At 38.3% G+C, this 16,731-nt stretch overlaps 1 protein-coding gene across 1 annotated transcript in view; it reads left to right on the top strand.

The window, feature by feature from the left end:
* The window catches only part of MED27 (mediator complex subunit 27), a 98,408-nt gene that overhangs the window by 34,125 nt on the left and 47,552 nt on the right, over nucleotides 1-16,731 (top strand). The window contains exon 3 of the mRNA XM_075439607.1: nucleotides 6,811-6,941. Within this exon, the coding sequence (XP_075295722.1) occupies nucleotides 6,811-6,941 (131 nt within the window). The remainder of the gene's footprint in view (nucleotides 1-6,810; nucleotides 6,942-16,731) is intronic.

Genomic DNA, 16,731 nt, shown 5'->3' with positions numbered 1-16,731 from the left:
GCCATTCTTTATAATGATATAGCTGCCACCTGAGCCCCTGACACCAAAGATTTAGTCTGGGGCTTTAGGAAAATTTAATTTTGGCGTGAAAGCAGTGTCTTCAGTTCAAAGTTCTGGTGGCTGTTCAAGGGAGCACAGCAGCACTGGGGGAAGATGCTAATTGTGTCCTTATTCAGTCTTGAGTGTTAATGATGACTTTTGCCTACTACAGATTGTGTGTCCTATACAAAGATAATACTTTTGTCAAAAAAGAATTCAGATTTTCTGTCAAATATTGATCAAGCGCATTGCTTTGGTCTTTAGGCTTTAGTGAAATCCATTAAATGAATACACAAGTGTGAATATATCACATAGAGTGACACTAAGACCATTTCCGTATTAATGGACAACCTCTGTAATTCTGGCTTTTCACGGCATCATTTCCAACTACTACCCTTGAGCTCAGGGTTTCTTGAAAATGCTACTGTTTGTTCCTGCATGTGGTTTTATTTTGTCATTTAAATGTAGAACGCAAGGTGGTAATTTCACGCTGTATTTTGTGATTGTTACGTGTCTGGGTTGTAGTTGTGTATCCAATTAAATGCTAGTTCATTTAGTTATATTTCAGGAAATATGTATGTTGAGCCCTTCAGAGCACCCAGAAGTATTTATAAACATTTTAAGCATAAAATACAGTTATTCTTCTGAAGAGGTAAATAAGGTAGTGTGTAGCCTCAGTTTATGATTACTCTGTTGCTTTACCCGTTTCAAATCCTAAATATTTTTAAACCTCAGAGCCTGTTTGCTTTGTAGTGTCTCTTTGTGTTGACATTATCCAAAAAGCAAGAATGTGTCACTGATGTAACTATTAAATGGATTCCAGAATACTGTAAAAACAAACAAACAAACAAAAAAACCCCTCCAAAACCAAACCTGGAGGAGGAGTGGTGACTTTTGCAGAAACTTAGAAGAGTGCAGATAATTTTATTGGCGACGAGGATGCAGATGCTGAAGTTTTGACCAATTCCTTGAAGAAAGTGCCACCAGATTTGCTATCTCTGCATGGTAAAAAGCCAAAGACTTGTAAGCAGTATTGGAGTGAGGTAACATTGATGCAGTCATTCATCAGCAGAACTTCAATGTTTTCGAAAAAAAAAAGTATGGGAAGAACACACTTTAAGGCTGAAATCTGACACTAATTAAAACAGCGCTTTCAGCAAAAATAGGAATTCAAAGATAATGCAATAAAAGATGTAGTGAAGACGTTAAAAGAAACGGGGATATGTTTCAGTGCATTTCCTACTGTTGTATCTATACATACATATACATACACACACACATATATATCACACACACATATATATATGTATAAATGTCTAACCTTATTTTTCAACTCCCTAGCCTTGGGCAGGAGGTGGAGGGACCGAAGGGAGAAGCAGGATTGCCGGTGCCGGGGCAGGGGCATGTCGATGTCCTCAGAACGCTCCGTGTCTCTGATTTGTTGACCAGCGTGAGACAGTGGCACTGTGCATCTCGGTGCAATGCAAATAAGAGCTGTTGCTTGCGAGAGGCTTTTAACAGAAGCGCGATCTCATTAGCTTCACAGTTTGGTTGGTTCAGGGTGTTTAGGAAAAGATTCAGTAACTTTTGTACAGGGATTTAAAAAAGAATGGAACGGGAGTAGCCTTTGTTCCCACCATGGAAAGGTATTTGTTGCTTAAATATTCCTGTAAACTGGAAGGTGTTTGGGGGGCATAAATGCTTTAAAAAAGTAGAACAAAGTGTCCTAATTAATTTGTAAACTGGAGCAAAGGCACAGCGTCTAGCTTTGCTATTAATTGAAAAGCCTACAACCCAGTTCCACAAGAGGAAAACCAATGAGTAAATAAATTGGAGACTGCTCTTTTGGTTTGTTGATGCTGTTTTGGCCAAGTCAAGAATTCAGCTATCCTAAAATGATCAAACATTGTTTAGAGAAAAAGAGAATTTCCAAACCGGCCTCATTATCTGAGAGAAGCTTAAAAATATCAATTAAGGTAGTGTAATTTCTCTCTTGCCTGCTTTAGTCTGCACAGATGAAACTGTGGGAGTGTCCTGCTTGCTTGCTCATTGCTCTGTTCAAAAGAATGACTAGAGTTTTGTCATAATAGACAAATCCCTTGTTAGCTGCAAGGGAGAAATAATGATGAGGGGCAAAGTACTGTGCGTCTTAAAAGGAGGCAAATGTGCATGCATTCACCAGTATTACTGTGAACTCAGAAAATTCTATGATGGGCAGATATCTGTCAGCCACTTCTGTAAAACTGTGTTTCTTGGAGGAATGAAAATAAACATTTTTCTTGTTACCTATGTCTGAGAAAATGCTTTTGTGTTTATGTATGTGGTCTGTAAGTATTTACATGAGAATGGAAATAATATCAGAACAGGGTAACGTGGTCACAAAGAAAAATCATTCTTCCGATTTCACTTTTTAAAGAAAACCTATTGGTGCTTAAAAATCTTTAAATAATGATAATACATAAATTTAATGTGCGGGTGTGAGTTGACATGATCAATTGTAAATGCTCCCACTGATAATTTTTTTTTTTTCCTGTTCCCCCTGCCCCCCCCCCCCCGATTTTTACCTACTCCTACCCAACCAATTTTTGCAACTTCAGATGGCCTTGTGAGTAAGTGGAGTGTAATGACTTGTTTGGTCAGCAGTGAGCACTTGCAAAATCTCCATTCCATGAATTATGTAAACAAAAGACCTGTAGACCCAGCATGATTCTAATGACGAAGCTCTAATTTTAAAAGTTTTAAATTAGCACTATGTACCGTGTTTGTAGTTTCATAACATATACTGCTGAGTAATCCTATAGGCCAAAATATAATCTGTCACGATAGGGTCAGTACATTTCTGTGGAGTGAAGGGGCCTTACTGCATTGGTCTGGTTTAAGCCCTTTGGCTGTAGCAGGAGGTCTCCATCTGCTCCGGACCTGAAAAATCATATGCAGAAGACAGTGTGATTTTTCGGGGGGACGGAGGGGTTCTTTTTTGTTTGGTTTGGTTGTTTTAGGGGGTGTGTTGCCTTGTTTCTGATAAGAAGAGAGTCACCAGGGTAGAATAAGTAAAAGATAATGTGTGATTAACTTTTTAAAAAGTATTAATGATTTCGGAACTAAATCCAGTCTGTATGTCTCTAATACACGTTCCCTGTTTAAATAGCCTATGTTAAAGCCAAAGACATCTTAGGTGAATGAAGAAGTTGCCCTCCTTACAATTGCAACTGTGAGGAAAGTGACTCCACAGTGCTGTCTCTGTTATGATGTGTTTCACTTTGTGAGGAAGATTGAGACCCGTTAATATATGAATATAGTTTTCATATATGGAGGAACGCTGTGAAAATGTGAATTATGGCACCTGTAAAACTTCAGTGATAGTATTTTCTTGTAGAAAATATAGGCCATGTTGCCATTAACACAGAAAAATAATCTCAAAAATAATGAAATTAAAAAATAATCTAAGTTCTGTTTTTATTTACCTTCAGGTAAAGCTTTATACGTATTGAAGTGTTATTTTCAGTACTTTTCCTACATCCTTGAGAACTAGAGTCTCTTGATTTTAACATGTGGAATTCACACATCTACTTGGAACCACAGTTTTAAGAAAAATACCAGCTATCATGAGACTCCTCATAAAACTGTAAAAGTTGGCACTGGTGTATATCCTAGCTGCTAAGTGTTATAAATTGATTTTTTTTGTTGTTGTTTTTTATTTCTTAGTTTTCTGAAATGGATTTTATGTTTCATCTGCATGTATTGGGGAAAAACGATCAATCTTGCTGAAATTTTACGGAGGAGTATTTCATTAGGAAGCAAAGAGTTTAGCTTTGCATAAACCAGTTGGAATTCCCCAAAGCTGAAAGACATGGATGCTTTCTGTAATAAAGCCTCTGAACGATGGGGAATTCCTTAGCGGCTGATAAAGAAATGATTTGCAGTATTACCTAGTGCTGCACCAATACTCAAGTTCAGTGAGTGTTTAGCGTATTTTATGGATAAAGCTATTGCTGTTCACTGTTGTGCTCGCTTAAATGAGCACAGTTGTCGAAGCAGACGAAAGGTCATTGTGAATACCCTTACGGAAGGCGCTGGTGGCCATCCACAAGTGCCCAACGTTTGGCTGCATTGGGTCCCAGGGTCTCTTAGACCCACCTGGACCGCCCCTCTGTAGACACCAGCTGGAACACAGCAGCTCTGCCAGGTCAGGCCAAAGGCTTGTGGAGCCCTGTGTGTCGTCGCCAGCAGCTCTAAGCGCGTGCCTGTGTACAGTGTTCTCCCCTGTGCTCTTCCAGCCATCCGCAGACTTTGGCTCAGGGACTTCTTGAGCTAAATGCGGTTTCTGTGTGTTTATTAACCCTCAAGAAGTTTGTGTCCCTTGAGCGCATTGTGGCTTCCCTGCGCGAGCCTTTTAGCACCCATAATATCCTCCGACGGTACATTTCATCTGTGTTCCCTAATGTGAAAAGAATATGTTTGGAAATAGTGTTCTCTTGTAAGTAAGCAAAAATTTTGAGGGGATTGGTATGTTTTTGAGCTGAGATTTGCTGTTGTGGCCGATGGTGGCAGACAAAGGTGTTTGTTTTGCAAGAGGAAAAAGGAATCAAATGGCATTTTTATTATCCATCAGGACTGGTGAATCTCCTGGCTATACTTTTGATGCTAGTGGTACTGTTTTGGCATTATTTTCAGTCTTGTTTCTGCTCCTCAGAACAAATGAATAAGAAACAATTTCCCAGTCTCTTCAGTTAACACCCTTCTGCCCCCAAAAAGGAATGCATTCTGTGCAATACAGTATGTGGTACTTTAATAATGTATAAATCAAGTTGGACAGAAGCTGCCTGTCAGTTTTATTAACTTTGACCTTTTCTCCCATTATAAGGATGGTTTGGTAAATATTTAATGGCCCTTATAGATTTTGACGGTTGGATCTGCATTCCTGGGAGCAATGGTAGATTATAAAGAAGTACTTGTAATTAATAAAACTAGCTTAATCACTGGGAGTAAGTCTTCAAGGATAGAATTGTTTTTTAGAATATATTTATTTTTAATTCCTATTTTTTTTATGCCTGACCACTAAATGTCAGACTAGACAGGAGGTTATGAAATGTTTTTAAAAGGTTGCATTTAAAATTCATCTGTGATTAGCACCTGTGATTACGTCTGCCTTTGAGCAAGCATCCAGACAATGTTATTTACTTGAAATACCTGTCAGTATCATTCTGCACAGTGAATATCAGTGAATGGTGTCAACAGCACAAAATGGCTGAAGGAGGGCTGCTTGTAATAGGATGCAAGAAAAAAAAGAAAAGGAAAAGTGTGTTGCTGGAGTCAGAGGGGTCTTCTGCCAGAGCTGTTTTTGCCTTTAATTCCCTGCATATTGCACTCACTGCAAATCCTGGTAGTGAAGATTGAAAACTAAGCCCCTGACACTTTGAAACATTGCCTTTCAAACACGTACTGTCCATTGTGCTCATTGATTTTTTTTTTTTCATTTCAGAAATCTGTTGGAGAAAACAAATTTGAGCAAAATTCATTGGTGTAAGCGGAGCTGTTGGGGCAATGCAATCCCCCCTCCCTGGCAGAGCACGATTCTCTTCCCATTAGGGATGCGATGCGTCTTCATGTTGTGCCAGGGCTCAGATCACGTGGCAAAGCAGCCAAGTAAATCAGGAGCCTGTTAAAAAGCCTTATGGATGCTCTGAGCATTGACATTTGAGCCAAATTAGCTCACGGGATAACTTCACTCATTTTAATAACCATTTTCAAGTAGATCACATTACCAAGCTTTGTTTCCCTCATTTTCAGCCAGTACCCTGCAGAATAGCTTTGCCTAAGACCACTTTATTTTCTGAAAAGTTGTAAGTCATATTTTTCTAACTGTAACCTTTTATTAGATGCGGACCATGGGGTTAGAGTTGTTAATGTGTTAAACAGTTCACCTTTTTCAGAACAAATCTTTAGTTAATTTAATGAACACATTGATGTGGGGACTAGAATGATGTACGAAATTGCATTTGTCTGATAAGGAATCTTTCCCCGCCCTTCAGAAATGGGAAACTAAGGATGTAAATTGAAAATGTTTAGAGGTGAGCTTGTAACCTGTTGCACTTGAAGCTGGTTTTAGGACAGACACAGCACTGTAGCTGTTCTTAAATCTGCAAGCAGTGGGAATGTGCTCAAAATCTTGCAGATTCATGTTGTGTCCTTCATAAATTTGTCTTTCATTGGCAAGTGAAATAAAAGGTTAGAGGAGGAAGCTACTGAATGTGAATCTTTCTGCGGTGCTATGGAGATGTGCTAGCAGGTATCTTAAAGGCTAGATTTTTCTTTACAGTGGTAGAAGCTTCTTTGCGAATGTTTTGTGTTTTTGTGTTTAAGAAAAAAAAGGTAAGTGTTATTTCTAAAAAGCTGGTTTATATAGTGAAAGGGTTGCATCTTGCTTCCTCTTATCTTCTCCCAAAAAGTAAGAATGCTTGATCCCTTGAGAGGAGAAACAGTCTTAACATACAAAAGCAAGCCCAAATTTCAGGAGAGTTAGGACTTGAGAGGAAGTCTTTGATTCATCATCTTATTTGCCCTATTGCCTTGTAATACCTATTTCACAGCAGACTTTTTTAATATGCTTTTGTTCATATCGTCTTCCATCCAAGCGATATATATCAAATACCATACATTAATTTACTGACCAGCTGTAATTTGAATCAGGTGGTACAGATAATAGAGGTCTGACATAGACAGAGTACTGCAGTGGAGTGTATTTTAATATATATGTTTTTTATTACCCAGTTACAGTACCATGCGGGGCTAGCATCTGGCCTTTTGAATCAGCAGTCTTTGAAACGTTCGGCCAACCAGATGGGAGTATCTGCAAAACGCAGGCCAAAAGCCCAGCCAACAACTCTCGTCTTACCTCCTCAGTAAGTAATGGAATATTTTGAAGAGTTTTGCGGAATTTTTTTAAAACTTTTGATTGTAATTATCGTCACAGCAGCTGTGTGCTTACGTTTTTGTTTCGTACAAGATGAATTGTTCTTGTTGGATGGGTGGGGTACCCTGTGGAAACAGTATTTTATTTCTTCTGTGTGCAGAGGCACTGTGGCAACAGAAAAGTTGCAAGGATTCTTCTTTGTAGCAGGTCATAAAAGTTTTTGCAGCACAAGTTGTCATTGAGGAATGATGTTCCCCTGATTAGTATGACTTGGAGCTTCAAGTAGGACTTTTCTGAAGGTCCTAAAAGGCTGAAGCCAGAAAGTCTTTGGTGCGAGTACTTTCTCGACAAACGTCTGTTCTGAGTCCATCTGTTCACCATATGTTAATTCTGCATTGGATCTAAACCTCTTTTACAGGTGACAAGCAATTATGAGGACACTTAGAAACTGTTTGAGGACATAGAGTATCAACACTTTAGGCAGTCTGTGTACTGATGCCAAAACCACAGAGATGTCCACGACTAAGCTTATAAATGAATAAACTGCTTAAAATATTTAGTTACATATAAGAAAATGATTATTGTGTAGAAAATGAAGTGCTAAGCAATTATTCATTGTGCTGAGCATTCTTGTAGTTTGTGGAAACTGCCTGCGTTTTTTCACAGAACAAGAGTCACTGATGTATAAACACTGTGCTACTAAAAATTTCATTCATGTAATAATGAAAGTCCCTGTTGTCACCGGAGTCCACAGGCCTAAGTTGAGGAAGGAATCAAAGGAAGTTTAGAGTTTTTTCCTTCTATGAAGTGAGAAAAAAATCAAGAGTCAACGGAGATTTCCCCTTGTATATTGACTTTAAAGGGCTGCTAATTCAAGAATCCATGAAATGTTCCATTGTTTTACCGATACATCAGATGGAGAAGAACGGTTAGAGGGGCAGCTCTAGCAGAACTACAGATTTGAAAACCAGATGTTGTTTCTCTTACATCTCTGAAAGAAAGGGGTATATTGTGACAAACTGACTAATTAGTTTTCTTCCTTTGGAGTATCAGGTTTATCTGTAGCCTAAAATGGACTTCTCCAAGAAGTCTGTAAACCTGAGTACTGTGCTGCCGGTTGTCACGGTTTTTATTCAGGGGTCTTAAAGTATTTTGGTGGATTTTGGTTTTTTTTCTTAATCATGGCTTCCTCACTTACTAGAAATATGTATAGTGACAGAGAAAGAGGTAGCTTCTATTTTTGCCTAGAAAAGTCTGTACTTAAACTGTTGCAGCTGTATAAATCTTAATATGAGGTACAGAATATACACATTTAAAGGTATTATATGTCTTTATACGCAGGTGATTTTTCCTTCAGTGGTGTGTTTACCTAGAATTTGCAGTTAGAATGACATTTTAGCGTGATAACTAAACTTTAGGTAGGAGTTGAATTATGTTTCAGTATCTTATTACCACTTCCAGCATTGTTCACAGGGAAAATACATTTATGCTGAGCTGGCCCTTTATCTGTCACTGGTTTCCTCCTCTCTGGCTTTGCTTTGACCTTTCCATATTTGTCCTTATTTGCTATCTTGGTTTGTCTTAAGAAGAGAATAATAGTTATATTAAGTCAAATCAAATACCTGTTGAGCTCAATATCATGTCTCCAACACAGGGCAGAAGTGGATTATGAAAAGACTTATGAAAACAGGCTTACAAGTATTAAAAAAGAAAAAGTATGGCAAATAGATTTTAATATCTTGATTTTTGCTGTAGTTTCATGCAAATAATGATGAATCATGCTGTGATTTTTTTTTTTTCTTTTCATTCTCTCTAAAATGCAAAAGAAGAAAAAAATAGGTGCAAAACTACTTTCTCCTTGAAAGGGCATACTGCATCCTCATTTTCCCATGGCAATTTAGGGAAATTTTTTAATTTTAGCTTTATTGATTAGTCAAAAAAGACTATTTCTTTCTCTTTTCTTGTTTTGATGTATGCTATTAAAACTGAGTTCAGTGACAAGTCTTTAGGCTGAGTAACAATGCTATGAGTCAGGTATATATTAAATGTTGTGCAGAGCAACTATATTATCCAAAGCTTTTCTTAAACCTAAGTAGTTAAAAGTGACTATGTGCCAAAATGTCATTTTAGGATAGTAGATTGAAGCAAATTGCAACACTGCAGTAATACTTTTCAGCCAGGGAAGAAATGCAGGAAACACTGTTGCTCAGGAGGTAACATAGTGATGATTTGGACAAAGAATCTTATAAAAATTTTTGTGTTTTTATGCAGATTTTGCATATAGGTAGTTTGATATGAAACATTTTTTAATATGAGTTACAGGTGGCATTTGTGAACATGTTACAGATCTATTTATTTATGTTCCTGTTCCTTGAAGAAACTGCATGGGTAACTTTTGCTTTTGCATTCCTAATGGCAATGGTGCAAGCTGGGCCATTGCCTTGCTAATCCATGTCTTTGATCTCTAATGCTATGGTGAAACTTGAGTTTTATTCCACAGACTGAACATATCCAGATGGTGTCTCATGAAAAGTGTGGTGATACGAAACTTGATTCTTTTGCTCTGTTAACTCATTGTTTGCTTGAACCCTTAGTCTCTCTCCCTGCTGTGCTTTTTCTTCTCCTTTCCTCTCCAAAATGGCTTAAAAAAAAAAAAAAGCCAAAAAAAACAAACAAAAAACCCCAAACACAGAACCAAAACAACCCCAAACCTCAGCCTGTCTTGGAGGCTCAGCCGTGTCTTCCTACTTTATGCTCCCAGAAGTAGCTGGAGAAAGGGTTTTGCTATGGCCAAGCTGATTCTTGGTGGCCCGCTCCTTTGTCCCTTGCCAGCCTTAGTCCATCTTTTGATGTGCTCTGGTTTGGAAGTGAGAAGCTCTGGTGTTTCAGTAGTAGATATCTGAAAGAGCAGCAGCAATTTTGAATCAAAAAAGTATTTTTAAAAATGGAAGGTCTCTGACCTATGCAACCACTACCAGAAAAATTTTCCATTTTCTCACTCTTTTTGTTATCTGAGAGCTTCTAAGGGAGCCAAACAGTTTTGAAGAGAGGCCCTTTGGTGTTCAGTTTTGCTTTTCAGTTTTGGTTTTCACTGGCTCTGAAAGTGCAGACAGGAGTACTAGATTGATGTGCATCTCATTTCTAGCCAATGCATCTATATGAGAAGATGACTAACTGCTGGCTTTTTTCTCTCCCTGCTCTGTCCCTCCTTCTGTCTTCTATTAACAAGACATCTCCCTGTACTCGCTAATAGATGCGTTCCCTCACATGCTTCTCATCTGGCTGCTGGTTCCTTCCTTCTGTTAAGGAGTCTCAAAGCAGTGTTTGCTGACGTGCTGAAAGCTGTCAGCTCCTTCGGAGTAACTAGGAAAGCATATACATGCAACCCTTCTGAAAACCAGGACAGCTTCCTCTGGTTTGAAATAAATAAGATAAGAAATTATGGCTCTTAGATTTTTCTTTCCTCTTGAAATGTAGTAATTGACACAGTTAGTTAATCTTATATTATTTTGCTTGGCATCACATCTCAAAAGCAAATTCCCAGTTCTGAAGTTGTCTTCATGACCCTGTGGGAGCAGAATGCCGCACCCCAAAGGGTCTGGGGTGGGGAGCACCCTGCTGAGAGCCCAACAGACTCAGATATGTTGCTGTCTAGCTGGAAAATGACAGCAGTGAGTCACTGAGAGGTGAGGAGGAAGAAAAGAAAGCCAAAGCACAGGATGTTGGCTCTATTCTTGCAGTTGTGTTCATTGGCACACACAAGAGGGTCAGTTAGCTTTAATGGGAATTTTTAGGGGTCTCAGCTGAAAACCTTGTGACTTCGATAGCTCTGTTATGTGGAGGCTTTCTCAGTGCTCCCAGATTAATAATCTGTCTTCTCTGTTTGGAAGGAAATTGCCAGAACAAGAACTTGCTCACCACGAAAGGTACTGAGACTCTTGCCCTGTGTGGTGCCTTTTAAGGTCATTTGTTGTGACACTTGTGGTTTGGGGGAAATAAGCACACTATAAACAATAAACAAGTGGAAGTATGGTTCTTGTTTGACAACTTCAGGTTTAATGGACAGAGAGGCTGGAGTAAAAGAGAGTCCAATTTTTTGTTTTAGGGCTCTTCAGCTTGTCTTGTAAATCTCTTGTAGTCTGATTTATGCCCTAACTTGACACTGAAAACATGGTAATAGATTGAGTAAAAATCTCTATAGCTAGGAGCCGACCAACAAAATTACTTTTCCTTTATTAAAAAAAAAAAAGAAAAATAAGATGGTGCTGCCCATGGTATTGTTCTAGATAAGTGAACAACAAAAAGCTGTAAAGATAACTTCTCTTAGGGGATAATAAGGACTTGGGGATAGACTGTTGGGCAGACTCAAGAGGGCCAGGTTGTCTCTGCCGCTTGTTCTGGGTGAGATGGAAGAGGTCTCTATTCCACTCTCTACACCTCGGAATCCATCTGGATTCTTCTAGAGAACATGGATAAATTCAAAAGAAGTGCATACTTGCTCCATCCTTTGGAGCTACATAAGCAAAAGATGCTCTTTAGTGAGAGGTCTCCTTTAAAAAGTTAATTTACTGGCTCAGCAGGTATCCGTTCATCTGGATTTGAAAAACAAATTTACAGATATCCCAAACTGTGTGTTTGTTGATGCTTGATTTGATACCAGCAGAGTCAAAGTGTTGTTTTTTCATAGTATTAATGCCCTATCAGTTTTAATGGTTCTGTCATAGAAGTAGTATTGTGAGATTCTATTGTATTTGTTCAAGAGCTTTCTTCAGGACACACAAATGGAGTCTTGAGGAAGGAATTTAGTTTAAAATAGTCAGTGATGTAGTATCCAAAAAAAAGTTGCTATTTTTAACAGTTAACTGAAAGGTATGTGTATATATATACACTACACAGTCATCAGATGTGCCAGAATAAATTATCTGGAACTTAACTTGTGTAATTTATTACTTTTACATTAAGAAAAATTCTGATGAGCCCTTTGCCAAGAGTTTTTGCAGGAAAGGGTTTTTTCAGCATTTTGTTTTATAAACAGCATCTAATTGCTTCCTAGGTTCAGGGATTTTTATAATGAAAGGAAGAGACAGATTATTGTAATGATAATGACAAAGCGTGCTTAAACCAGTAAATGTTCATAGGTTTTGTATTTTTAAGATCATGTGTTTAAATTAGGCTTCTATAGTCTGACCTTGCTGTGTTACAGAGGTGTGAAATCCCAGCCAGGGGTTCATACTTTGACACCAAGAATCCAGTGCACCAGTGAAGTGTGACACCTGGTGCGTAGGCTGCGGGGACCGTGGGGATTTAACATGCAAGTGTTGTGATTGCAATAATCCCATTCAGTGTTACCAGCTGTACTCGAACGTTTGGGCTTCTTAGAAGTATTCAAGAGTAAAAGAGTGAAGTGTGTGGCTGTATTTCCCGTGTTGAGAAAAGTCATTGGAAGTTCTTTGTGCAGTTCTAAAACTCTTCTTTCCCCCTACTGGCAAAGCTGCATGAAGTATCAATATTCATTAAATACCACAGAGATGATAATGTAATAAAGGAATAATCCTCAGGCCCACATCTATACTTCTCTCCAGAAGAGTTAAGGTTGAGAATATAATTAAAGATTAAAACTCTGTTTGCATTCTGGAACATGGAGATATCTTTTTGTACATGATGGGGAATTGTATTAATAAGGAAGAGATCAGTTTCCAATAACTTTCAATACTAGGAGCTCATTTAATATCCCTGTTCATGTTTGAAGTTTCTCACGGTATCCCTTTAGCTTGACTTTAGCAAGACAGTGCGACAGGAACTGAAGAAGAACATGTGGCTGAAATACATGACCCTTTTGCTCTGCAAATTAATCCCTTTTTATATGAAGAAAAAAGATGAAAAATTAGTTGTAAGACCATAATATTTACGTGAATAGGTTTAATTACTTTTCAGCCATGTACCATGTAGATCAAACATTAATTTTAGTATTTGGTATCTTGTGCACAGTTTGGATCACATCATTGTACTGTTTTCTTTTTAGTAAATTGATGAACAGCTGTTCTGCAGATGTTTAAGGAAGCTGTTTTAGTGTAAGTTGCAGTGTATTGCCGTACAGTGAGATTGCATTTATCGTTAACTGTATATCCTTATACTGATTTTAGTGTGCTCAGAGTTTACATGCACATCTTGCAGGATCTGTTGATACTCAAGTCTCTAATATTTTACCTGGTTCAACTACATAGAAAGTCTCTTTAAAACTTTGTATATTGTGTTCCATGAGCTTGGTAAATAACTCTTACTTTCTCTTAAAGAATCTTAGACAATTGATTCTTTGCTCTTTTATTTACTTTTTTTATGTGCCCACGTGTATGGTTTTGTTGTATGTGGTCAAGCTTTGTTAAATACAGCTTTTTTCTTGCTTTTTACTAAGATCTGTAATTTTGCACAGAAGGTCCAAAATACTGGCTTTCCCCCCTCAAGTGTTGGTATTTTAGCTACCAAAGCTGAGCTAGCTAGGCAGGGTACTAGTTCTTCGTAGTCTCTGGTGAAAAGGATTGTGCTTAATAAACATGTGCGTTTGTGAGCATTTGTCCATTCCCTAGAGGAAAATCTATTTCAATTATGAAATCTATGCTGTGCATTTCAGGGGTTAGTATTCCATTCTTTTATAAATATAGTGGTAGTGGAGTATGTTGTAACGATGCTGTTGCATGGTAGGCATTCCCCTAAAATTTTTCAAAGCAATGCAAGTAGTGTGTAAGTAGTATTTGGTTTCTTTGAAGGAAGACTACAGAATAACATGAACCTATTCAAACTGTCACCTACAGCACTGCTTCAGAGACTAACAACATCCCCAAGTGAATTTTTCAAACCATGTAGAAGATGATAGAGAATAATGGGCCAACAGGAAACCGCTACTTTGACAGCTTTGTTACAGGAGGAGAAGTGCTGAGAAATTCAGATCGTAATGAATTTTAGCAGCTATTGAAAATACAATAGTTTTAAGTTATGTTAAGATACAGACATGTTTTGGTTTGTTTTGGATTTTTCATCAGGTTTCCCTTCTGCCTACCAAGCAGAGATGACAACAGTTGCTTTTAGACAAGTTGTTTTGGGGAAATAGGACTGGACCCTGGTTAGAGAAAGAGTACACCTTTCGTTTTGGGTTTAGTGAGACCCTTGGGTACTTCTAGTTTCCTTAGATACATTAAGTATTAAAATTGTATCCTAGGGCATGGCAGGAAAAGTTCTAATTATATAATCCTAATTTCTTCATTTTCTTCTCAACAGTGTTTCCCCCACCACTGAAAGCTGAGAAATCTGGTTGTCTGGATTACTGCAATGTATGTTGCCACCACAGTATTAGAAATTCTGATGTAGGTTACCCTTAAAGGCAAAGTTTAATAGACAGCTTGAAGCTGATCTGGTTCTTTTCAGATTCAGTAGCCGGGACATTCTGATCCAAAAGCTGGGGAAGCGTCTGCCGTGATTGAACCCATATTGTATTACAAATCACGGGGGAAAATTCCTAGGTGACAGCACATCATTAAACTTTATTGGACTGAGTTTTCTCAAGACAACAGCTGTGCATGTGGGTGTCATGTTGTTCTTTCCGGTTTTCAAGTGTAACACAAGCAAGTTAACCAGTCCTTGTCATTTGAATGAAAGATGATTCTAAGCTTTTAAAGAGAGTTTTATTTTTTTCCCTAATAGCCTGTGTCAACAGCAGTGACAGGCAGTGCACAGAGCTAAGTGTCCAGCTGTTCTCAGGCGCCAAGCAGTGGTGGGCCTGACATTGTTGTATCCTGTTTCTTTTTGTGTGTTTTGTCTAAATACTTCGGGGGAAAAACAGTCCGCCGTTAAATGTAACAGCAGTCTGTCTCTCTTAGTTATGTGGTATTTACTGTTTAGCACTCAATATAATTTAACTGGAAAGACAAAAATTCAAAGTACTGTGTTGATTCATGAGGGGCTTTATTAGACAAATTCATCGAGATCAAATCCAATAACTATCCAGGGATATAACATTGATTAATTGTGTTGCTGTTTGTAGCCAGCGATACTTTAGCAAGCTCTGCTCCAAAAAAGAGAGAAGGGGGTAATCCAGCTGAACTTTTGATTTCAGTGTAAGATGTAAATTTTAAAACAAGGTGCTGTTAATTTGTTTAATGTGTTTGCTTTGTTTTCCCTGCTGTTCACTTGGGTTATCTGTCGTTAACTTTGGAACCATACACGTGTTTTATAACCTGTTTAGATACAAAAGATACAGAAGGCAAACAGATTATTTCCCCCCTCCGCCTTTCTTTCCCTGTTTGGTCTGTGGAGGCTCTGGAGTTCAGCTGGTTGTCATTTTCTGTGCTTTGTTAAGGATGTATGAAGTTTCTTTAGTTAGCGACAGTTCTGAATAGTCGACCAACACAGATTTAATGAGAATCTGAAATCTAAGGAAAAAGTGTGTTCTGCTTCTAAAGTTTGTAGATTATAGAAATGTAGAAGAGCACTCAGTCCAACAGCAGAGCGCTGCGGGGACCAATATTGTAGCACAATATAAATCCAATTGTCTTTTACACTGTAAACTTGATCACTCCAACAGTATTAAAATAGCATTCAGACAATAGGAGAAACCCTTTTACAGTGTTAATACATTTTGGATTTTCATTTGTTTGTCTCCAATCAGTAGAAGGGTTGGAGCCCCAGATAGAGCTGTGTGGCTTGAGGAGTTGGGTAGGATCCAAACTCGACCCTTATACTGATAAGAGGGAGCAGTTCTATAATAAACTGTGGTGGTTTTTAGCGGACTTGGTCCCAGTACGTGACACGTGAAGAGTGGTGGGGTGAGGAGGCACTTCCCTGCTCTGTGCTCTCCTGCAGTGGTCGGTAGGGTGGGTCACAGGGTGACTGCTGTGGAAGCTCACCAAGTGTTGCCAGAGGTCTAGCAGTCATATGGGTACACTCCACGTTGCCACTGCTCGGGTACAATGTGACTTTGTGTGGAAGTTTTTTTTGATTTTGTTTTGGTTTTTTTTGTAACAGCTGCCATTCTTGAGTCTGGTGATACTTGGTAGCTCAGAACTGAGTCAACACTTTTGCTGTTCTATGCATCTATAGAAATGATTTTTTTTTTTAATTAATCTTGATCTAATCTCCTAAATGTTGATATATCTGACAGCAGGGGTTTCTGTGATAATCTTCTTTGTTTTGTTATGCCAGATCAATGCTTTTTTCTGGCTACAGTTATATGCTGAATTTAATTTCATTCCATTAAGTACTATACAGCTGCATATTTTCTTACAAAGTAATTACAAAAAACCAGCAGGCATTGATCAATACAGATTGTCCAAAGAAAAGATTTTGACTAAAACCAAATGTTCCTTATGATATTCATTAACAGGATAATAATTTATACCCATACAAGTACAAGAGACAAGGATCTTGGATGCTGCTTTATCCCTAGTAAATTACTGAAATGTGCATTAGTTGTGTTGTAAAACTTTACAGTGTGTTTTAACACCGAGGAAAAATCTGTTTTATTCACTTTTCAACAGATGTTCTAGCCAACTACTGTGGAAGGAGAGCGTGTTAATTAAGATTTCATCATTTCTTTACAGTGTATAGAGCTTCACTTACTACTGTGTTGTGAGCTGTTATGGACTGGTAGCCTTAGCTTAAATGTCCTTGTAGTGAACACCTCCATGAACATGTCTGTCTTGAAGCCAAACAGGCCTGGGGCTGATTGCTCTTGATATTTTGGTGTCATATTCCCCAGACTAATCCTGCAAATAGGATTGCTCCGAGTG

Source organism: Opisthocomus hoazin, chromosome 19 (genome assembly GCF_030867145.1).
Source record: "Opisthocomus hoazin isolate bOpiHoa1 chromosome 19, bOpiHoa1.hap1, whole genome shotgun sequence".
Lineage (NCBI taxonomy): Eukaryota > Metazoa > Chordata > Aves > Opisthocomiformes > Opisthocomidae > Opisthocomus > Opisthocomus hoazin.
The sequence above is the reverse complement of the archived record's forward strand: the minus strand, read 5'-3'. Positions and strand labels throughout refer to the sequence as shown.